This window comes from Uloborus diversus, chromosome 1 (assembly GCF_026930045.1).
Source record: "Uloborus diversus isolate 005 chromosome 1, Udiv.v.3.1, whole genome shotgun sequence".
NCBI lineage: Eukaryota > Metazoa > Arthropoda > Arachnida > Araneae > Uloboridae > Uloborus > Uloborus diversus.
This window is the reverse complement of record NC_072731.1, coordinates 171,081,446-171,107,506: the sequence shown is the minus strand read 5'-3', so window position 1 is coordinate 171,107,506 and position 26,061 is coordinate 171,081,446. Positions and strand designations below refer to the sequence as shown.

Below are 26,061 nucleotides of genomic sequence, written 5' to 3'. Positions count from 1 at the left end.
CTTTCTAAGAGTGAGGTGGAAGATGGCAAAAAAAAAAAAAGAAAATATCGTCGCCTCAAAGCAACAGTAAGACATCTAATCCCAGAAATAACAGTAAGATATCCTGTTCTTGCTTTGGGGCGACGATATTTGTTTAATTTTGATTTTTTTTCACCTTCAGAATGTTTGAAATTTTGAATTTCAAAAAGGCAAAACACATTCAAATGTAATATTTTTAAACCTCAAACTTTTTTACAAATTTTTCGCGATGATAAATTTTTAATTAAGATATAAAGTGTGAAAATACGCTTGACGTAATTTTTGAGGTGTAAAATCGATTTCCAGGGTCAGAAACACGTTTGTAGGGCCGCTAAAAATACCTCGGTTACGGCAATGCATTTTTTTTTTCTCTTTTACAGCAAAGTGCACATTTCTCGAGCCACCCTCGATTACCTGGGCGATGCCTACGAAGTGGATCCGGGGCACGGAGAGACGCGAGACACTTACCTGCGAACTCATGGGGTTGAGACTTTTCTGATCAAACGAAACCAACCGTCTGTATCACCATCAAGGGTAAGGCTATTTCTTACCAAAAAATTATATGCGAAAGTATTGGAAAGAGCATAGTAAAGTATTTTTCTGGAAGCATAAATTATTTGGATTTGTGTCCCCATTATCAAAATGTAATACAGTATTATTGGGTAAACGCTCCAGTAGTCGGCCATGTAAGAGATCGGCTGTTGGTTTTGTTAACCTACAAATTTCAGCAATCAATACAAGAATAAAAACATTGTAAGATTTTAGGCTATGCCTTTCTGATAACGATTCACTAACTTATTTCTGGAATAAAAACATTTTTATTGTAAAATCCAAGCTATTGCTAATACGAGAAAATGCTCCAGTAGTGGGTCATAGAAATCCAGTGCTCGGCCATGCATGACCCAGTAGTCGGTCGTTTCATTTTCCTTATTCTTATGGGGTGTGCGTGAATAAATTTAAACAAAATTGAATGCAAAACTTACAGCACAGCAGTGTACTTACAAAACTAATTACTCCAATAATTACGAAAGCATTCTGCCTTCTTGATGTCTTCGTAAGGTTTATCTTTATATTATCTTCCAAACTGCAATCAATTTGAATATGCATCAATTGAAACGTGCAATAATTTTGTTTATTATTTATCTTCTACATTAGCAATTCTTAACCTAAGGGGGGAGGCAGGGAGGGAATCTAGGGGATCACAGAAGAATATCAAAGGGGGCGTTAGGTTCTATCAGATAAAATTAAAATAAAAACAAAAAATGACATTCGGTTTTATGGTCACATGGGAATATAAAATGAATGTCATTTGTGATGTGAAAGTGACTAATGTGCACCACCAACCTCACCTGGATCGTGAATTACCTTAAAAAAATTGCATTCAATACTTTTCATCTTGGATACCGCCCCCCCCCCCCAAAAAAAAAATGTTTCTCTATTAACCGTTTATGTTAAGAAGTTGATAGAATTCATGACCGATAAAGAGCGAATTATTGATCGATTTGATTGACACTTGACTGGTCCATGTTCATTAGAACGAACCTTCAACGTACCAAACATAAAATTAAAATTGCAGTTTTTGAAATAATTTCCCCTCAAAACAATGCAAGTAAAAATCCGTTTGTGTAAAAGATTAGCAATCAAAGACATGTCTAAATGAAAATTTATCATAAAAAAACAATTACACTTCGCTGTGAACGAACTGGAATAAGATGATATAGGCTCGTCCGTATTTTCAAAGTTTTTCGGAGGAAGGGGGGGGTGGGTGGGACAGAGGGTATGAATTAAATGCATTTTAAAGAAAAAAAGCAAAATGCATAAATGCATTATGTTTTGAAAATCCAGAGGGGTTAATTGCTCCCTCCCCCCCCCCCCTTGGTTGCCCAAAGACGGGGTTGTCTGTAGGTAAATTGAGAAAGGAGGGAGGTTGTCATGCAGATAATCATACAGTTTTCAACAAGAATATTAGTAAACGATGAATAAACTAAAAAAGGAATTTGTAGCTACGTAATGCAATTTTGAAACAAAGTCAGCATTATTTCAAACAAGAAATAAATTTTGATTTCCTATAGAAATAAAGCCCAAGGAATTATATATTTGGTTATAGAAGCAGTAATGAGAAGTGGTACCAACATTTGAAATAATTAGCCTTAGTAAAATCAAATCACCAACCTTAGATGGTTTGATAAGAAAAACGATTAATCACCATTTGGTAATGACATGTTGAGTAATAGAACTTTTATTCTAAACGCGACGATAGACTATTTACAACACCTGTTTTCGAGAATTCTAAGTTAAAATCAAACATTAGAAGCAATAAAATGACGAAATGAATCTTTTTATCAAAAACAGTTAAGGCGCAAAGCTTAAACATTTTATTTTGAAGACATAACGTCATAAAGGGAATTTTTACTCAAAATAGATAAATTGCCGCTGTGTCAATACTTTATTTTAATTATTATTTGATGAACATCAGAAAATCCATGATAAAAACGCAGTTGACTACTGCGTAGATCAATCAAACAGTGTAAAACCTGTTGTAAATCTGCCATGACCGACTATTGGAAATGCATAAGAATTCAGTACCCAATGGTCGACCACCCCTCTAAAAATAATTGAGTCTTCGGTGGAGCTTATTTTTTAATTGAAACATCATTTTATGCAATCCATTAAAACATAATTAAAAGCAAATTTACAGTAGAACGAAAAAAATAAGGATACCTAACATTTAAAGATGATATGTCTTCTTAACAAAAGAATAAGCAGAATCGAGAACTAGGATGATGGGCACACCACTTAAAATAAAATGACTCGTTACTACTTAATAGAAAGTACCCACAACTTCACTGATATTGAATGATGATTGGGGATAGGTAAAGGAATGGGGGGAATGCATCATATCCGATTTTGATATTTATAAGCAGTTTTATGTTCTTGGGGCGGACTACTGGAGCATGGCCGACTACTTGAGCACTTACCCTATGTATCTATCTTAAGATCTGCTAACATTTTAAGAGAAGTTGCCAAATTTAGCGAGTATATTCATCCAATACAATAAAACCTTTGAAGTTGACCACTCCTGTAAGTTGACCGCTTTTTTCAGGCATGGAATTAGCCCTTCTCATGTAAATCAACCTCTGTAAGTTGACCACCTGTTTAAGTTGACCACTAAAGTAGTGCACCGCAAGTGGTCAACTTACACAGGTTTCACTGTACAACGAAATATCCATTTCAGAGAAGTATGTTTCCCTCCCAATTTCATTTCCATTGCATATTTTAGAATTTCATTGCAACGAAATTCTCGTTACAGCGAAAACAATTCGCGGTTCATTGAAGTTCGTTGTAACGGAATTTTACTGTACAGTGAACTCTCGATAAAGTTTCAAGGGACCAGATAAAAGCGTCGAGTTACAGGTATTTCGAGTTACGGGAAGTTCACACAACTTTCTCAAGAATTTGGGACCCAATGACAACTTTGAGATAAAGGAATATTCGAGTTATGAGTCTTCGAACTATCGAGACTCAACTGTGTTTACAACAAACATCATAAACTAGAAGGGTAGCAAATAATAGCACGAGGATTTAAGCGAAATGAAAATTTTCATAGCTTAAATCTCCATGCTGTTACTTACATTTCAACAGAGAGAGACGTACTTTGGCTTATAGATAGAAGCATTTATCATCTTTACTAATGGATTTTTGTGTGTTTATATGTTCGAGGTAATCTCCGGAACCCCTGCACCTATTCAAAAAATTCCTTCACTATATGAAAGGTGCTTTCTTACTGAGTAACATAGGTTATAATTCGAAAAAAATTCGATAAATAGTTCTTTTTTTATTCCAATTTAGGCCCAAATTTCACGTAGATTAGGGGTTTATTATTGGCTATTAAAAGGGTGAAAAATTACTTGCACATATTACTAGTATGTATCATTGAAAAGGGTAGAATTTTCCGCGTTCTAAACAATTTGCTTCAATGAGTAAAAATGACAACAACGTGCATAAAGTACCAATAAAGTAGTATAAAAGAGTTAAAAACTCAGCAAGCAGGGCTGTCATAGGCAAGCCCCTTCATCAGTGCAAAAAAGAAGTACTAAAAGTCCACACAATGTAAACCGAACGATTTTTATCGTTCGGTGTGTACGTATTTTATACAAAGAAAAATGATCATTTCACATTGGAGGGGGAGGGGGCGTCAATTTTTTTTTCTTCAACGGACTTCCATTAAATTTTTAGCACGGGCATCGCTGTGCGGGTACTGCTAGTAGCTTATAAACAAGTAATTTTTTCATAAAATACTTCTATATTTCACATCAGCTTACATTTTCCAAATTATATTCATATATCGATTCATAAACCGGAAAATTCAGCGTACTTCTCACCTCTTTAATCCAGGACAATGTGCTCGATAAACTTCCTTTGTTCTTACATAAGCATAGTTCAATTTCTAAAGCCTTCTCTTCCAACGTGTATGTTTAAACTGTGCCGAAATTTCATTGAAGTGTTCGGCTTAAGACTTCCATTTTCACTTGATACGGCTTGAATTCAGTATTTAGAAGCGCAAGTAGCTTTTAAGGTGACTTCAAATATCTTTGAAAGTAAATGATTATCAAAAGGATCTGAAAAGTATTGCCAAAACTTTGGCTTGGAAATTTAAATCTCTTGCATTTTTAAATAATGATTCGTACTTAATTTTGAATGAAAAATAAGTAACAAAATAATAACAAAATGTGTATTTTACCGTGAGATGAAAGTAGCAATCGTTTTTTCGCACCACTAATATTATGTCAGACTTCTGAATGTTTTGTTCTAGGTGAATATATTTAACGAATCATAAAGGTTGAAAATGTAAAGATCTTTAACTGAATATTTTGCTTCAATTGTTCACATGTGCCCCTCTCTATAGGGGCACATGCGAGCAACTAAAGAAATTTTTTTAAATACCATAAAGTAAAGAAATGGTTTTTTTTTAAACCTCAAAAAAAAGGGATATTCAATCATGGGGAAATTTTTGCGCTGAGGGTTGAGAAAATTTTTTGAAAAAAGTAAGAGAAAACCGTTTGCATGCGTCCCCCCCCCCCCTTCCATCTATATATATTATTATGTTTAGTGCATTCTACTCCAGAGACCTTCAAACTTATTATAAAGGTTATTTATGTATGAGTTCGTAACAGTACCCGGAATAGCTTAAATAATTATATGCAACCAAAATCTTAATATCTTTTACTGAATGCTAAAATAAAAAAAATTAAGAACTAATGAGAAAATAAAAATAATGGTTTATACATCTCAGTTTTAGTGTCTCAAGACATGTCCAGAATTCCTCTTATCTTCAACAATTTCATAAAAAGTTTCCAGGGCTAAGAGCCAGGGTTTGTAAAAAAAATCCGTCGTTTGAATTTTATAAGTTACCAATTGTTCTGAATTGAATTATAAGTTTGTCTCACTATCGCTATTACATCAAAATTTGATTTCAAATGTGACCCAAAGCAAACTCATTTTGTTCTCCCCTCACGTTTAATAGTTTATGTATATTTCTTCATTTGAAAATTATTTTCAAATTGGAAAATCGCCTGTCAAAATGTGACAGGTGGACATCGCTTTACATTTGAACGAAGCAATTGCCTGTTTGGTAATACATACTTTGATCATTGAAATTTTAACCCTAATTCCAGCGGCTTAACCCGAAACTCCAATTAATAGCGTTTATTGTTGACCACTTTTTCGTTTCATCATTCTCCTAAAATGATTGTTTTACCAGTGAAACAGTTAAGTTACCGAATCCAGTTCAGCCTTGTCAAAATAAATCATTTCCCTGCATGTCAAAAATTGCCAAAAAATATTATCAAATGATAAATAACTTACTCTAATTTTTGGTGCTTCAACAATGAAATAATGCCGTCACGCATGCTGTGGAGCAAGTTTCAGTTGATAACGTCAGCGTTACTCGATAGGTATGAATAGATCCGCTACATAGATAGGCCGACGCATCAGCTTAAGTTCAGCCATTTTGGATCGGATTTTCCATTGTTGCTCTGCTAGGGTTACCACAGCAAAGTTTCGGATTTTGCCAAATTTGCCGAAAATAATACTTTATTTAATAAACAATTCACGTGCCGCTAATGATTGCTCACAGTGCACAATCACCAAACGCGATAACTCGCCAGAAAAGACAAGCACTTAAACACGCGCTCCGATCCAAAATGGCTAATCTTAAGCTGATGCGCCGGCTCGTATATATAGGGACCTTAGCTAAGGCCCCTATATGTTTGAGTGGTTGTCTTTTCTAGCGAGTTATCGCGTTTGGTGATTGTTCACTGTGAACAATTATTAGTGCCACGTGAATTGTTTATTAAATAAAATATTATTTTCGGAAAATTTGGCAAAATCCGAAACTTTGCTGTGGTAACTCCAGCAGTGCAACAATGAAAAATCCGACCCAAAATGGCTAAACTTAAGCTGATGCGTCGGCCTATCTATATAGCGGCTCTAGGTATGACTAAGGCCCCTGTATATACGAGCCCACGCATCAGCTTAAGATTAGCCTTTTTGGATTGGAGCGCCTGTTTGAGTGGTTGTCTTTGCTGGCGAGTTATCGCGTTTGGCGATTGTTCACTGTGAGCAATTATTAGCCGGCACGTGAGTTTTTATTAAATAAAATTTTACTTTCGTTAAATTTAGTGAAATCCGAAACTTTAACGTGGTAACCCTAGCAGCGCAACAATGAAAAGCCGATCTAAAATGGCTAAACTTAAGCTGATGTGCCGGCCTATCTATATAGCGGCTCTAAGTATGACGATATTTGTTTAAATTCCGAAAAAAATATTATTTTGGATGAAGACATGAAAAGGTTACTTAAATTATTATTACAAACAATTAAATTTTTTTTATAGTGTTTATCTCTAAAGCATGAAATCTCATTTGAAAAATACCTCCATGCTTTTTCTGCTTATCCCCTTTCGTCCGGTTGCAAACGAAAGAAAAAGCACATAAACATGACTTGTGATTCAGATCTCAACACATTCAAAAGAAAATCGGACGAGTTATTGGGAAGGGAGGGGGGACGTTCCCTCATTACGATCCCGATTATTGGCGAAAAATTATGAATAAAAATATTAAAAACTTAAATATTTCCATTTTTGTACAAATCTAAAATATTAATAAAAAACATGTTTGATTGAAGAAAAAACTATAGCCAATAAAAATTAATAATATGTTTAAAAAAAACCAAAGGTAATAAGGTAATATGGATTAATAAACCAGATTGAAATCCAAACACTTTCATATATTTTTCAGTTACTTAGGTGTGGTGTTACATTTTTTTCCCTATTGAAATAAACAGTTGCCAAAAACATCTTTTCATATAAATGACAAGATTTTTTTTTTCATTCAATTGACTTTTTCAGCAAGTCAAAAAAAAAAAAAAAATCTGTAACTGGGTTTTTATGCACGCTAGTTTTATCATAGACAGAAATTGATTTCTTTTTTTCCTTTTTCGAATTTAATTAGCTTTTTTGCTACTATTGAACTTTTTTAAACATTAGTTAAAATGTATATAGGTCTTTAAAATTCAGAGAATACACTGAGATTCTTCGACAGGGTTCATGATTCCATTTAGTCATTATTTCATATTCAGCAGTCATATTCAGAAGAATTGCAGTACAATTATTGAATGAAATCTGAATTGTTTTTAGAAAAGAAATCACTACCAATAAAATGTATCTAGTCTGAACAAGGTGACCAAACCTTTTTTTATCTGTAACTTTTAAATGTGTTTTAACGTTTAAATGACCAAGTTCTTCATAACAAAGAAAGAAATTCAGATGAGTAATTAAAACAGATATAAAATTTGTGTTTCCAATTCCGAAGAATATTTTTTTGCATTTGATCTGTTTGTAAATCATGAAAAACAAGCGGTCACTTTTGTTCTTTAGTTTGAAGACTAAAATAATAAATTACTTAAAATTTAGTTGTGATGATAAATAAGCCATTTCTTTTTGCTTTTTTTCCTGGGTGTAAATCTAGGTATAAAATCTTTATCTTTGCTAATAATAAAGCTGAAAATCTCTCTGTCTGGATATCTGGATCTCTGCCTAACTGTCTGGATGACTGTGACGCCCATAGCGCCTAGACCGTTTGGCCGATTTTCATGACATTTGGCACAAAGTTAGTTTGTAGCATGAGGGTGTGCATATCGACACGATTTTTCGAAAATTCGATTTTGTTCTTTTTCTATTCCAATTTTAGGAAAATTTTACCGAGCAAATTATCAAAACGTGGACGACTAAATTACGAAATTATCATAACGTGGAACCGTAACATAAGCAAGCAAATGAATATAGCAAACTGTCGGGAAAATCATCATCCAATATTTGTAAATACAGAGGCCAACAAATGACCTTTTAATTTTCTACTACAGAGTTTAAAAACTTTTAGCACCAGAAAAAAGAATCTAGTTAGTTCTTTCAAAACAAACGATTTTTCCCCCTCTTCTACAAGAGAGTTAAGAATAATTAAAACACTTTTTTTATTTATTTATTAATTTTTATTAGTATCATTTATTACCTAGGAATGTTGCTTGGTGTTGCATAGTTTACCTCGAAAATAAAAGTTGCGGCATATGACGCATGTTTAACAATCAAACATATGCATTTTAGTGAAGTCGAGAAGAAGTTTGAAGTAAATTAAAAATGTAATGATAAAACAGAAGTAAATAAGTGAAATAAAACAATTTTAAATTTTTCGGAATAAATTCTAGACCACTTAAAGATCAAACGAAAGAACTAGTTTTTTCTTGGTTGGTTGGTTCTTTTGATTTTTGTGGCGTAATAGCCTAAATAAGCTATGCTACGCAAATCGATAAAGATTTTTCTTGTTGGTTCGTTTTGTATGCTTGCATGCCCCCCCCCCCCCGGCGTTTCTTACATCCTCAATGTTGGATTAGGAATTTTAAGTCCATGGCAAGATTTCACATAAAGCACATTCCTTTTCTGAAAACTTTCCGAGTCCTTTTCATCAAGCATAATTTTTATTTCTTTACTTCTTTTTATCAATAAAATACAAAGAAATATGAACCTTAATATTGAGAAAACATTTTTAGTGATATTGAATAGTATTTTCCGTTTAAAAGGAGTCTCAAATATGTTACATCACAAAAAGCAAACTGTTAATTTTGTATAAATTTTTAAAAAGAAAAAAAAATGAATTTGAATTAGGGCATAGAGATAAGGCATTGTCTCTCTAAAAAAAAGAAGGGGGGTGTATTTTAATACTTTTTCATTCCATTAATATTGTTTTGCGCAATAGTTTTAGAAGGGAAATAAAGCTAGAAATCTCTAGAGTTTACTTTTCTTTTGCATTAATCCTTTAAGTAGGATAAATGATTCTTCTTTAAGGGGGTCCGAAACACAAAAATCGTCAAATTTTACATTTTTTTTAATTACTTAAAAACAAATTTCTTTTTTTTTCTACTTAAAATGTCGTTTGAATCTTGTTTCTATCTTAATTAGGACAAAATATGTAATTATTTTTGTTGCTTGCATTTAAGTAACATTATTCTTAACTTGTAAACTTTAAACGCGTTTTCTCCATGATGCAATTTTTCTCGACTCTTTGTATTCTAACTCTTATCAGTCAAGAACTGATAAAGATAAAGCAATGAAATTTGAAGCATATGTTATTCAAATAGTTTACTTGAATTTTCATTCGGCAAATTTAAAAAAAAAAAATGTTTACTTCAAAAGATGTGATTTAAAAAAAAAAGTATCTTAGAATTGTTCAACATTTTCATTCAAGTATTTTTTATTTTTTATTGGCTTAATATTTTTTTTAATCGCCGAATAAAGTTTAAAGCTTAGATATTTGAGTATAGGTTTAAAACAAAAATTGAAAATTGACCAAGAATATTTTGAGTTATAGCAATTTAAAGCAACCCTATTTTTTTCAAAAAACAAATTAAATTTAAACTTAAAAAAAACTTTTTTTTAATATTTTTGTCATGATTTTACTTATTAAATAGATGGTGAATCAGTGCAAAAAATTTCAAAACTATAAACTGTTTAACAAAATCTTTTTCAAAGTGTGTCCCGGACCCCCTTAAAGAAGAATAAACAGCATTAAAGATGCTACAATAAATATGAAACAATTATATTTTCAAAGATTCAAGTTTTTTTTTTCTTTTTCGATTAACGAAAGTTCATTCTACACTTTATTACTATAATATTTAAAATTAATTTCAGAATAAAACCCTTCAATAAAAGTACTTCTTTCTAATGAACAGGCAAAAAAATGAAAAAATCTCTGGAATAATATTTTTCAAAAAAAGCAAAAACTAAATAAAACGTAAACCTCAGAAAATAAACCTGTCTTCCTTAAAGATTTTCAAACCTTGTAACATTTCTCTGCCTGTGGTTTGTTACTACGTATCATTATTGCTTTCTTTATTTTAGGTTAAGCGAATTTTAAGAACAATAAACAAGCAGCTATTCATAGCTTTTGCTGAAACAGTATCCTTATTTTTGAACATATAGCAGCGAGGACAAAAGGATTAAATACGATTGGGTTTTAAAAAATTTACCATTTTTGCATAATGATGTGAAAATAAGGCAAAAACAAAATATTTTATCAAAAATTTCGTTTAACAACAATTATTTTATAATTAAGAATTATTATTAAAGCAAGATTTTTTTTTTCATTAAAGTGTTAAAGATGGAATGGCCGGAAGATTACAGCAGATTAGTTACTAAATGGTATTTAAACTATATAAGAGGGTAAAATTATGTAATACTATTTCAGAAAATAAACTAAATCTATAGAAAGCAGCAAAGGACATGTACGAGCACCACTTAGTATTTGAGTTGTATATTTGAATGGTTTAATTATATTTTTAAAACTATTTTTAAATGTTCTGGTCAGCATTGAAGATTATTAAATGAATGAGCTACGAACATTTTGATGCACAAAAATTAAAAACTACTGCATTGACACGTGTTTCGGTGTTACAAGAAACACCTTTTTCAATGCAAAGAAGTTTGAGCTTTTGGATGAATAGTCTTCCGAGGAACATCAAAACGTTGGTAATTCATTCATTTAATTTTCAAATCTTCGTTGTTGAAGAATATTGTTATTTTCAAACTAAGCCTAATCATCTCTGCCTTCTAAAACTCACATTGCTGAATTATTCTTATTGTAAAACATACAAATTCTTTTTAAAAATTATATTTCTGATAGAGATTAATTCTTAAAATATAATTTTATCCTTTTTGGTTCATTAGATGTCAAAAACTTACTAAATTACCGTTGATTCTGCGATTTTGAAAAGGGATTGACGAATTGTTAGTGTCAGAATAAAATTCAAAACATTCCCTATCAGATTCCAAGTAAGCTATTCAAACCTTTCATATTGAAATAAACTTCATTTCCTTCTTGGCTCAACTTTCACTAACTCTTTTCAGTAAAGCTCAGCAAATATGACGCCTCATTCAAAATAAGCAAAATAGTATACTTATTTTCCTTCTTAATTACCCTTGAAAAATATTCTCTTTATTTCTCATCGAGTTATATCCCAGCTATTCGATCATTTATTAGCTCCTTAGAAATCGAAAGTTTCCAATTGTTGGTTTTTGTCATTTTACTTCAAGGAAGGTTGCCACGTCTCTCCATATGCTTAATGAAGCGTAAAGATTTCTCGTCAGAAAATAAAATGACTGAAGTGCGTTTTCTTTCTTACGCTTCAGAAATTTTAGCTCCGTTTTCTCGACGGCTTTGAGAAACCGTAATTCCATTATCCGATGTTCTAAGTACCACAGTGTTATATTTCTAGCGCAGTTGCTACTTTAACAAGTAGTAAAACTGAAAATATTAATAACTTACCGCAAGTACAATTGTGTAATTATACATATTAAGGTATAAAGTTTCGCTTATATCTTTTTCTGGAGTGTTTAATCTGTAGAAATTCTCGCTTGAAGTCAATCTTGGAGGAATCGCTCACCCTGTATGCATCATCACAGACTAAACTAAAATTTTTCGAGAAGTGTGCAAAATGGCTATGCGAAAAAATGCTATTTGATCCTCGTGTGGCAGCCAAGCATTCTGACGACCTCCAAGAGTTCTTGGATAATTTCGGCGTAATTCTGGACTCTTAGCTTTAGACTTTTTTTTTTTTTTTTTTTTTTTTTTTTGATGGTTTTGAGAAACCGTGATTTAATTATCCAATGTTCTAAATATCACACTGTTATATTTCTTGCGCAGTTGCAACTTTAAAACAAAAAACGAAAACCTAGTCTGGATTACATTAGGGCGTAACTCTGGACTCGTGTATTTCCAAGAAAGTCTTTATGAATGTTTTTGAGTGCCAAATAAGCATTCTTTAGAATTTTTGGCATTTTTCAGATAAAAGTTGCATCTTTAACAAGCTGCTGAATCTGTAGATCATCAAAATCGCCGGTCTTTATCTTTTCAAATGACAGGCTAGAAAATGCCGAAATGAGTTAATTGAAACAGTTTTCTTCAATCGGCAAAGCTTAAAGAATTGCTTCATGATACCCAATTTTATACGCAGAGGTGGAAATATAATGTTCTTTCAGTCGATAAGTGGCTGATGTGGAATGTTTGGATCACCAGGTATCAGGTGAGAACTTGACGGCTAGTTCAACTGCACCCAATGTTTCTCACGAGCTCTGCTGTCCCAAATACATGAAAAGCAGGGATACTTGGTACTGTTTGACCACGGATTGTATGGAATTGGCAAACATCCAGGAAAGGCGACTTCATCTGAGTGAGGGGAAAAATAAAAATTGTATGCGCGTATTCCGCTCATTTGAATGAGACTCTGCTTAATTTAGAGGCTAACATACATCTGCAAAATCTGACATCCCTGAAAACTAATAGATGCTTCCATTTCCGCGTGTAAACCGGATGTTTGCCTTTCCATACAATCCGTGGTTAGACAGTATATCCGCATTTCTGGCCAAGAAGATAGCAGATCATTTTGAGGTCATAGCAAATGATCCATTGGTGCACTTGATATTGTAACAAATCAATGACTCTCTTTATGTCTTCACATTCTTCAGTTAAACAAACTGAATGGCATATGGGGACTGATCCAAATAAATTTCTATTGTGAAGAAGAACACACTTCAAGTCCCCATTCAGTTGCCAGTTCAATAGTGATTCCTTTGATCCATGCTCAATTCCGCGGAGAGTAATCATATTCTCATAAGGAGAAGCGAAAAAACTTGACGTCGTAGATGAAAATTAACTACAGTTTTGAAATCAGCATGCCTAATTAACTATAAAACAGCTTTAAAACCAAACTGAACAGAATTTTTTTTACAAATTGTTCCCCAGTGTTATATCATGGCAAATGTGAAAAAAAAAAAAAACTATTTCTTTGCGCAATAACCAAAATGAGCTGCAGAAAACACACTCCATAACACTGATTTGCCAGAATACGTACTAAATTCAAATACACTGCTAATGTATTGAGAAGAAAATATTTTTCTCATAAAAGAACAAAATACTTTTCACTTCTAAGATTTTGCTACGCAATCCTGATAATTCTTACCACGAAATCCTTTTCCTACTATTTTTAGCCAGCATGCCATCTTGGCAATCAAAAATGCAATTTACATATCTGAATAGTAATCTGATATGTTTTGTTTGCCTTTGCAAAGCGAAAAATTCTTTCTTCGCTTTAAGTTTGAACGAATCTGGTTTTTTTTTTTTTTTTTTTTTTTTCATTTAATTTCCTGGGAAGAAAATGAGTTTATTGTTAAGAGTCATTCTTTGTAAAAATTTCTTTTAAAGAATCCATATATTTTTACAGCGTCCATCTATATGTGTCCACATTAATATTATACGAATGAAGAGAATGGAATGAAATTTTACATAACATTTCGTAAAAACGTACGAACACTAAACGAGCCTTTATCAAAGAATAAACTATTTTAAATCTACATCTCTTTTTCTCTTGTTCTAAAGGCCTTAATGTTCACAACTGAAATAACCTGACTAAAACGTATACTATAGAGTGAAAAATACAGTTTTAAAAATGAAAAATACAGGTTTTGCCCTTCTGTACTAAATACGATGGAGTCAGCTTTCAATTCGCAACAAAAGGCTTTAACGTAAAGTATAGATCACTATGCTTATAGAAAAGCGAGTTTTAATTTTTTTTTTTTTTTTATGGGTATTAATATTGAAAGTAAAGATTTGCTTCAAAATTCAGCAGTGTGATTTTCATAAATTTTAAACTAAACAAAAAGTTTATACGCATATGCTGTTATAAACTTATGTTTCCGGTAACTTTAATGAACCACTGCGTCCCCTGGGGGGGGAGGGTATCATGGCGCAAACTACACCAATGAAATTTTTAGAGAGGTGTTTTCAGAGGGGTTTTTTCTCTTGTCGGGCTCTAGTTCTTGGGGGATCTTTGTAGTATTTGATTTGCGCCATTGTTCTTGGGGGCAATACAGTGTAGTCTTGGCTACGCGAGGGATGGGTTCCGCGATTCAATTACGTATGGTTGGTATACGACTTTTCCAAGTGCCTACAATTATTTTAGATTATTATAAACATCCCTCAAATTCTTTTAAACCAGAGGTTCTCGACCTTTCTGCGCCACCTTTTGAACGATAATCTGCACTCACGCTCCCCCCCCCCCCCCCTTCCTATATGGTCAGTAGTACAAACAGTAGAATCGGGATTTGAAGCTGAAGTCGCCAGGATAGCAGAAGGAAAACTGGTTATTAAGTAAAAATGTAGATGATTTCATTTACGAAATTTGATATAACTACATAAATTTTATTTTGAGTACAATATGATTAAAATATGAATTCAAAGAATCAAAGAACGAAACACAAATTAACTGGAAATAATCTGAGATCCTTGTGAGACTGGCACGTAGTACCAATCACTCTCACGAACTTTCGGATAAACAAGGAAATCGCTTTCAATCATTCAACTGTGCACATTCGTTATCGCTTGCACATTTAATTAGAAATCAGGTTCTAGTTCTATTGCTTGTTTCTAAAGTGTATCCAAGTAGATTTTATAAATGCATTGCTTCTCAACTCAAACTCTCAGTTCTCTGAACTAATAATACCGGAAACTAGCCCATAATTTCATTTTTCAATGCCCACTAAATAACCCGATAAAAGCTCCCATAGTTGATTATCTATGCGCATTGGAATATTTTTTTCCACAGTATCAAAGAGGTCAATCAGTCTTGGGCAAAAAATGAAAAGGTTCACTCTAAAACGTACAAAAAACAAAGAATGTCGAGATAATTTGCAGGTGACCCAAAAACTGGAAAAATTACAGTTACAGTCGAACCCGCTTAATGGAATAGCAATTTTGCCGCAAACAAATATTCTTATAAGCGGGATATTCCATTGACAGGGATCAAAATAACACATTACATTGGTTTGGTACATTGAAAATGTATTATATTAAGCGGAATATTCTTTTAACCGATATTCTAGTAAGCGGGCTCGACTGTAGTTTCCATTTTTTGTTTTCTTTTTTTATACACTTGCATTCCCGTAAGTTTCTCTACGCCCCCCACACCCAGGGGGCGCGAAAATCCGGTTGAGAACCGCTATCTTAAACCAGTCCCTACTTATTTATTAACATTTCCCACATGAAGTAATAAATACATAGTGTACATTTTTTCAAAAACAGCATTGTACGTTTTGTATTCAACCTTGTATTGTACAGTAATGTAAATGTGCTAAATTAATGATTAGTTAAAAAGCGAGATATAATGCACAGAGCTGTACGTACACCTATAGTATGTAGTAATAATAATAAAGTGCAACAATTTTGTAGAAATACTGTACTGTATAGTAATGGCAATTATAGCTGTTAAGAATTAAGATGGTTATTGGCTCTGTACATCAAATCGTGGTTAGTGTTATGACAGCACATACATATGGTGTTTTTTTCATACCTTTTGCTCCGAAGGGGCACTGTGATAGTTTGAGGGGGGGAGCAAGGGTGTATTTAAGGAAGCGGAGCACTTTAAGAGTTCGGAGTGGTCAAGGAAGTATTTAAGGAGTGGGACCCCCACTCCCTCCCCAACAAATAAATTCAAAATTACGTACTCTGAATAATTTTATAACTTCAATTTGTGAAGTTATCTTAATGTTTGGCTTTTCCGCACCTCCTCAAATAAATCCCTGTATGCGTACACGGGCATTAAGATATCAGTTTAAAAAACACTCCTGGTTTATTATATCGTTACCATGAAAATGTAACAGATCAAAAGACTGGCAGTACTACAATATTATGAAAAACAAAACTTTTTATTGGAAAATACAAAAAAAAAAAAAAAAAAAGTAATGAGAACATTTCATCATTAAAATATATACACAAAATCACTCTAAGCGAGAAAAATACTATTAAATTTCATATTGACGGTCCTCCGTCATACTGCAATTGCATTAGAAACTTTTACATTTATGAAACATGCAACGAAGCATGACTATCATTTAATAAAAATTATTTAAAATTAGGCATAATTACAGAAACAAATATTCGTTAAATTGCTCCTTCTGAAGTCGAGTTTTGCTATTTATTAAACTGTCTTACTATTCAGTTGTTTCCTTTTCCAAAAATATTTTTTGTGAAAGAGCATGGTCAAAAACATGTTGTTAGTTACTTTTTTTTTCTTAACTTTGACTCAATTTTTCTCTTAAAAAATAATCTTAAATGATCTTTAGCCGTTCGTAACAACATCGTAAACAGAAGCGCATTCAGGGACTATTTATTCTTAAGTAGATAAAGATTTTTATTTAAAAAAGTATTCTGTATGGAAGTTTATGTTTTTTTTTTTAATCAACTTCATCGAAATTAGTTTTTATAAAGCTGTCAAGCAAAGAAAACTTGGAGAATTTTTTGTGCACACCCTTGTAAATTAAATATTGAAGTTCATTCTTTTAAACAATTTTTGAAGCGATCAGTACAATATTATCACGAGTGATTACTTCATATAAATTGTTAAACTGAAGAAAAAAAATTTCAAAAACAAAAACTTCACTTAGAATAATTTGTTACTGATTGATTGCAAAGATGATCGCTAAAGACAGTAAAAACTTCTGCTGGGAGACTTAAATAAGATCACACGTTCGAAGGCTTCAAGCTCTAGAATGATTACGAAATAAATCTGTTCCTTCTCTCTCTCTCTCTCTCTTAAAGAAAATCCACGTAGATTTTTAAAAGTCTTGTCGGTGCAATCTGAAAACTGTGGGATGTCATGGGGGGGGGGGGGGGTAGTAAAAGAAGGCGAATTTTCAGACTTTTGATTTCCTATGAGATGTACCATGAATGCCCATAAAGTATATGATTCCGATCCGTACCTCTCCAATGCATTGTATGAGTTGACAACTAGATAAGATAGATAATAGATAACATAGTTCCAACCACCCCATACCCATCACAGCAGCAATAAACGAACAACAAACGAAAGAGGGTAGTCAAAAAAGAGGAAACATATCTTGTTCGTTAAGCCTGAAAAAACACTGCATACACAACAGGCAGTCAGTCAAGAATAAAGTCCCTATACAGGGATTTTATGTAAGTATTCTATGTAGAGACTCTAGAGTCAAGAACAAGAAAACAAAAGAGGGACCGCTGGACTCCAAATTGTAACTAAGATGCATTTGTTGATTTACGACTTTTTAAGTTCTTGTAACAAAGTCGCGTAGTTGCAAAATGATGAAAGATAATTCTTGTTTATCATATTTTCTAATTTTATAAATATTCAACGACATTTTATTACATAATATATAATGTAATATAATAAATGTATAATGATATATAATGTAATTTAACTTGACATATATAATGTAATTTAAAAAACTATTTTAAAAAATTAAAATACAGTGAAACCCCGGTTTTATGTTTCTCATGGGACTAAGTAAAAAAACGTGAAAGCGTAAAATACGAGAAATACGTAAAAATAAATAAATAAAAAATAATAAATAAAGGTTGTAAAGATGACTCTTTCAAAAGGTATACATAATGTCTTTTATTTTATAAAAAGAACATTATTATACATATCATCAATCATTTTAAGATCATTTTAATATATTTAGTTGTGAATCTTGGTGTTTAGGTTAAAAACAGTCCGCATTAGTGTATTGTTTTTTTGTTTTTTTAGTCATTGAGTTAGAAGTAAATGCAGCATCTCCCAGGATTTAAATATATTGATCAGAAGACAAAAGTCAGGAGTCTGTGGAATACGTTTCTGTATCGATAACTTTCAGAAACGGGGATTAGCAATAAAAAAGCACAAAAGGAAAAATATTGCTTAGTTTAAAACATTTTTTCCCTACTTTTCAGGAAAAAGTAAAATGCAGGAAAGTTCATAAATAACCAACGTACAATCCGGGTTAAATTAACATTACTATTCAGGAAAAGTGGTACCTGATTTTAAAAACGTTGAATGCGGGGAAAACATAGATTCGAGGGACGTAAAATCGGGGCTTTACTCTAACTCTCTCGCGCTTACTCTTACTCGGACTAAAGTGTATTCTTTAAGTATAAACTAAAAATATGGAAGACCGATTCTTTTGTACGTTGAAAATAATAAAAAGTTTAAACAAAAAGACAAATAAATACTTTCGTACTGAACAGTAAAATAAGAAATAACAACGTCAAAAGCACAAATTACAGATTACTGCATACACGTGTTTCGGCGTTTCAAGGAACGCTTTTTTCAATGCAAAAGAAATGAGCTTAAAAAGACATCCGACAAAAGCATTGAAAACGGCGTTCCGAAACACGTGTGTGCAGTAACGTGTAAGTTGTGCTTTTTGAAGTTGTTGTTTCTTATTTTTCATATTTTAGTTTGAATATTAGTTTGAAGTTCCCTATGACTTGGTTAAAATTAAAATAAAGTAGTTGTCAGAATTTTTTTTTAAATATTCTGTTCAAATGAAATTTTTTTGTTTAAAAACCACTTTGACACAATACTACCGTTTTCAAATAAGATATAAAAGTGCAAGTTTAAATGTGTTTAACTCAGATTTACTGATCAGAAATAGTTAAATCTGAGTAGCCCTTTTGCAACCCTAACTCTGGCCAGCTTCATTTTGATGGTTCGTGCTTTTAGATAAGAAAGGATAAGAAAGGATTTAGATAAGAAAGGATTTTTCGAAATATCCTTCAGTTATTTCTAATGATTGCACTACCGGTATCCGGTATACAGAATACCGGTATTTCGAGCAATTTTGAAATTTCGTAATACCGGTATTTGCTACGGTAAAATACCAGTATTTTCGGAATTAACTGAAAATAAAAAATAGTTTCAATTAAAGAATTTTCAAGTTAATTTATTAAATATCTACTTATATTTTAAATGTACATTTCTTTTTCCATGATACGGAACCAAAATCTATCTATTGATGTAAAAATTTGCTTCAAAAGCACGAGCTAAAATAGAATATCATGAAACAAAACTAGCGGAAAGATTGCAAAATAATATTTTCATTATTAGATGGTGAGATGAATAGCCTTTTTGTACGTTTTTGTGCACCATGCTTTTATTTTTTCTATTTCCCTGATCACTCACTTTCCCTTTTGTGAAAGTTAATTTCGAGTGTAATTTCAAACGCATTCGTTTTATGAATAATTTATTCCAACCATTAATTGCAATAATACTTTATGATATTTTCTTTAAATATTTGTCTCAACTGTACGGAATTTTGGCAAATACCTTTTTCTTGTTAGTAAAACAAATGGTAATTTGTTGTCATGTCTCGCTTTATGCTTGGAAATTAATGTTTAGAAATTATGCGGTACCTTGAAAATTTGCATAGAGGTTAATCATAATCAATTCAAACATATTTTCAGGTAATTACATAAATGTAATTGTAAAGAATTTTTAATAAAAAAGCGAAAACGAATAAGATCACATTTAGTCAAGTTTATCGTAAATTCTAACCCAAAGGGCTAGGGGAAACTAGGGAGATTTGACCTTTTTTTTCGTATAACAATTAGAACGAAATAAAAAATATGCATAAATAATTTGCCATTTTGTGCATTATTATGGCTAAAAGTATTAGCATAATTCTAAGTAGAAATAGTACAAAAAATATTATATTCATCACTTCTGGGTCAAGTGTCCAAATGGGTCAAGTGTCCCTAGAGCTAGAAAAACTTGACCCAACACCTAGGGAGACATGACCCTCTCATGAATGTAACAAGACCCATAGACATTGAAATCAAAAACGCAGGGTTGATAGTGTTTTTTGCTTTAAGGGAACCGGGACGTTCTCGGCAACGAAAAGAGTCAAATTTTTAGTTGCAAATCACAAAGTGTTTATTCGTTTTAAAATCAAGTGTGACTTAAAAACTATTTTGTATAGAAAGAATGTAATCTTCTCATCATAAACCAGTAAAAATATTTTTTTCCCTTAAAGAATATATTTTTGAATAGTAAATAGAAAATATATAGTCGCACGATAATTTGAAAATTGATGACTGCAAATAGGTACGCTTAGCAAATACAATTCTGAATTAAATCACTCTAAACTTCAATACTATACAGGCAAAAGGTCACAAATTATAGTGAGCCTATTAGTTTTCAGTTACCTTCAAATTAAAAAACCACAAAAAATGTTAAAATATAGTATTTCATAAAATCCCGAAAAAGTACGATATTTTTCGCTAAAATTAGCCTCTTAAAAATACAATAGTACCTAAACAAAAGTAAAAATATGTTTAACACATGCAAAATGCTTGTATATGTTATAATACAAAGTTTCATAATCATACATTGATATGAATTTTATGTAAGCGTACCTAAAGTTAAAAAAAATGTGTTTTCTGAAAAAAGAGAAAACGTGGCGACCTTGACAATGCTGGTAAGCATGCGCTACACTTCCCAAACTGCTTGCGCCGAGGCATTTTCTACGTTATGTAAATAGAAAAAAAGAGTAAAAGTAACTGAATCATGAAATATTTGATGAAAGAAAACAGTGGTTTTTGTCAACATTCAATTCAGATACCATCCCTTAAAAAGGGAAATGGCTTTTTTGTTTACATTTTAAATAGTAAATTAATTAGCTTTCGGAATTTGATACCCACACAATACATACATTTTTGGAATTGGGGAAGTGTGCCTTATTTTATGCAGCTAAAATTGAAAAATCAATTTTTGAACGTATAAAACGTCCCGGTTCCCTTAATAAGTGATACTTGAAGTGAATAAATAAATGTTCACTCTTTAGGTGAAGGGTTACAGTTTTTTTTTTTTTTTTAATTAATATTATTGCACATCAGCAGAAAAACAGAAATCTAATTCAAAACTTTATCAGCCAACACTTAAACAATATTTTAGTTATTTTATAAAGAAACAATTCATTGGACTTAAAAATGATTAGTTTTTTTGTCAAATAAAAACAATTTATTAGAGCAAAATATTTCTTTCCAAGTTATTCTTTAAGTTAAAAGAAATTCCCCTTCATGTTAACAATATTAAAGTTATTGCTTAAATAAAAGAAAATCATTCAGGTTTAAATCACAATATTTTAGCTATTCATAAACATCACTTCATTGAAAAAACATCAAATTATCATTTGGGTCAAGTCTCCCTAGTTAGCTTGGGGCAAAGCTCTTAAAGTAGCTTTCTTTTGTTTACCTTACATTTTTAGCAATTTAGATCAATAAAATCAAATCATTAGGTATAAATCACAGTATTTTATCTATTCAAAAATAAAAATTCATTTAAAAAAAACCATCAAACTAAACAAAAACATCAAATTAGTCTTTGGATCAAGACTCCCTAGTTAACTTGGGGTCAAAGCTCCCTAGTTAGCTTTCTTTTGATTACCTTAAATGTTTAGCAACTTAGATTAAAGTTGTATAAAACTACTGTATACCAATAGAAAAATAGAAAAGTGACTAAAACATGTATATTTTAAAATTTATTTCCCTTAAAACTGGAGAATAAAATCTAAAAAATTCTAAAACTTTTAAAATTTACTTTTTATGTGTAGTATCATTTAACACTGAATTTTGTGAAAACCACTGATGATTCTGAAATGAGTTATCCTTGCAAAATACTGTTGTGTGACTTGTCAACCAATAATGACTAAAATTTTCCCTAAATATCTTTTTCATGGAAAAAATCCTCATGGGTCAAGTCTCCCTATGGGTCAAACCTCCGTTGTTTCCCCTATTAATAAAAATCAAACACAAACCTCTCCTGCTCAAGATAAAATAATATTAATATTGAAAAAGTATCGTATATCGGAAAAAAATACAACTAGCTATAAATTTAAAACGAGCTGATTTGTGCATCACATGACTTCCTTTTACACCAATTTAAAGTTATTTCCCCATTATTGGCAATTTTAATGTGATTCAAAAGTTAAATCTCTAAATATCATCAACAATGGCAAAATTGAAACCAGATTAAAAAAAGAGAAAAAAATCGCCAAATTTGTAGCCAAGTTGGTGACAAAACTTGGCGACCAAAAGCTTGGCGATATATTGCCAAGTGTTTGCATAAATTATAACACCACTTGAGTTTGCATTGAAATTAGCATTGATTTCCCCCAAAAGACTCCCTTTGGAACATCCGAATCCAACCAAAGAGGGAGGTGCACAACTAGACCCCACTAGGAGTCTACGTACCAAATTTCAATTCTCTAGGACATACCGTTCTTGAGTTATGCGATATACATACGCACATACGGACGTCACAAGAAAAGTCGTTGTAATTAACTCAGGGAATGTCAAAATGGATATTTCGGGTGTCTATACGTTCTTAAGTTCTTATCCGCGTGTGGTGGTGTTGAAAAATAACTCAACGTTAATTAGGGGGTGAGCAAAATTTTTTTGCGAACACAATACTTCCTTTTTCGTAAAAGGAAGTAAAAATAGAATAATAGTACACACAATACAAAGGAAACACGCACACTCACAAGGATTTTTCCAAAAATAACACGAGAGAGACCGAATTACTTGAAGATGAAGGACTTCTAAACAATTATAGGCGGCGTGTATCGCTCATTGTTAACCCTACTACCGACCAGCGTAAATTCAGAAAGAGTATTTTCAACTACAGGAAAGTTGAGCACTATATGAGTTCCAGGCTTAATAGTTGATTAAATAGATGCATTATGTTTTTTTACAGTTATTGATTTTTCATTATGTCATTTCGTTCCTACATTTTATATTTGTTCCCAATACGTTTTCATACTTTTTTTAACAAAATTATGAAATGCGGCGACAAAGCAATATGTTTTCAAACATTTTTTGAAAAATTTCAAATTCCGGAAATAATACCGGTACCATTTTTTAAATATACCAAATACCGGTATTGAATTTTTGGTCCGGCATTGCAATCCCTAGTTTGGGCGTTGGAGATTAAAATTTCTAAGCTAATTATTTGACAGAATCAGAAGTCAAAAAAGGTGCGTTGAGCATTTTTTTTTCTTTTATCTTGAGCCAATTCAGTATGAAAAAATTTTAGAGTATGAAGTACAATAAGCAGTTTAAATTTTTTGAACGGTTTTATTTTTTGTGTAAAAATAAAACCATAAACGTTCTCGAAATACTATTATTCGAAGAATAAACCTTCTAAAAACACATTTAACAGTCTACTCATTCCAAACTAAGCAAGTAAATAATTTGATCAGACAAACAAATTATCCTGCTATAATAGTGCTTTAACAATTTCTGCTAAATGCATTATTAGCATGAATATTGAAGGAAAAAACTTTTAATCCTTTAAATTTGCATTTCTTATTTCCTCTTACTTCACAGCATAAAACAAATTCTGACAACTTAAACAGCATATTAGCAAGTACATTATGCTTTAAAAAAATCAATTTGCACGAAAACCGAAATCAACATATTTTTTTTAATCACTGACTGGCTTTTTACTGCATGGACTTTTTGAGGTTTTTCCCCTCGGGCATAATTAATTGATCGTAAACAATGGCTGTTATCTCTGGCAAGGAAGCTTTGAAGATCCGTTCACCGCTGAAAGCTGCTTTTCTCTAACATGCATTCAATTTAAACTTATTTATAGTTAGAGTGGCTTAAAAGCTTTACTTAAGTGTTAGATTGACACTTTAAATAGTAAGAAAGAGTGTTTTATTTTAAATATTATTTTTGGAATTAAATTAACTGGAAAATAATGCATTTGTTTTTTTACGAATCCTTTTTGGAAATGTTTGGTATGCATTTCAGTTCAAAGTCTAAGTATTAGAGTTCTTTTTAATTTTGTTGTAGTTTAAAAATCACAGAATATTCCAAAAAATGTTGTTTATTTCCAGCCACAAAATTATGTGTTTAAATCTAATTAACTGTTTTGCCTAATGAACAGAAATGCATATTCGTTTAAGACATTGATTACATTTTTATTCAAGCACTAAGGAAACACTTAACAATCATGCTCAAAAATACCTACATTGGTTGAATTGTACAGTAGCACAAAAGCATATACGCTTAATATTCAAGAGCGGATATACTCACGTTCAGTCCGTTGAATTAAAAAAATCCTTGCCCCCCCCCCCCCCCTTCTGATGTGAAATGATTATTTTTCTTCAGCTAAAATGCGTACACATCTTTTCAAAAAACCTGTTAAAGTCTCTTTGGAATTTAAAACTATTCGTCAAAACACATAAAAATATAGCCGCCTGCGGCGACCAGCTGTTTCGGCTTTCTATGCAAGCAGCCCCAAAGGAGGGGGGGAGGTGTACTCTCAATGCCCATTTTGTCGGAAAACAACCAAAGGCACGTCCACTTTTATGTGAATGCTTTATTTTTTTAAGTCGGGGGGGGGGGGGAGAGGGCACTGATTACCCGTTGAAGTTCATTTAATCGGGCCTATCTATCGCTTACAGACCATCTTCCTATATCGACCTCTATATTTATCTATCAATCTATCTATGTGATCTATGCATATCTACATCTGATGGTAATTAACAATCTTTCTCCTATGTATGTGAAACAAAGATCATGCAAAAACTGCGCTCATTATTAATTTAATGAAAATAGCACCAAAAAGAAAAGCTCTTTGTTCCCCGTAGTGTGCAAAAGATTAAAAAAGACCCCACTGCTTTTATTGAATAAACTGCACATAAATATGTAACGTTAAATAACAACAACAAAACGTTGGGGGGGGGGATGAATAAAATTCCTAAATAGAAGCAAAAGCAAGAGCTGCAGTTGGATCACGAGGCCATGACGTAATGATCATCGTAAATTGAAGATTGCTAAAACTTCGGCTATGCTTGGAAGTCGTGCCGTACTCCGCATTAAAAAAAAAATTGTTAAAAAAAACTATTGCGTATTTTTGAAAAAAAAAAATCTGAAGACGGCGAAATGTTTTTATTATTACATAGTTAAATTTTAGAAAAAAGGAGGCCTTTTTGCTTTTTGCAGGATGAGTTTAGAAAAAATTAAAATCAGGAAAAAATGTAAAATAAAGGTTTTTTTTCAAAAATTCATACAAAATATAAAAATCGCTCTATCAGTAAAAGACTTTTTTTTTTTCCACCGTATTTAAAATTAAATTTTCTACATTTTAGTTCAAAAGATATTTTTCTGGCGCAATTGGTTCGGGGTCTGTGGGGTAAAAAATACTAAAAACTGCTAAAAATCACATAAAACATTGGATAACTTTTTTTCTAATAAAAATATCAATGTAAGTTATAATTATGCCTTCCTCCTTATATATGCCTTCCTCAATAAATGGACTATTCAACACAAAAAGAATTTTTCAATTCGAACCAGTAGTTCTTGAGATTAGCGCGTTCCAACAAACAAACAAACTCTTCACCTTTATATTATTAGTATAGATTCTATTTCTGTGCTTGAGACAACTACCGCGTCTTTTTTTTTTTTTGACAGCTATTGTGCTTTAGCTTTATTGTACACGTGCAAGCTTCCTTATTTTGTTTCCGCTGAAAGAAAACAAAGTTCAAAAAAAAAAAAAAAAAACAGTCAAATTTCAAACTTTCCCTATTATTAGCATTGAATATAAAATGCGTTTCTTCAAGTATCTCAAAAACTCATTTTTGAAGA

At 31.9% G+C, this 26,061-nt stretch overlaps 1 protein-coding gene across 1 annotated transcript in view; it reads left to right on the top strand.

Annotated features, from left to right (window-relative positions):
- The window catches only part of LOC129217055 (adenylate cyclase type 8-like), a 233,153-nt gene that overhangs the window by 130,558 nt on the left and 76,534 nt on the right, over positions 1-26,061 (top strand). The window contains exon 8 of the mRNA XM_054851300.1: positions 399-552. Within this exon, the coding sequence (XP_054707275.1) occupies positions 399-552 (154 nt within the window). The remainder of the gene's footprint in view (positions 1-398; positions 553-26,061) is intronic.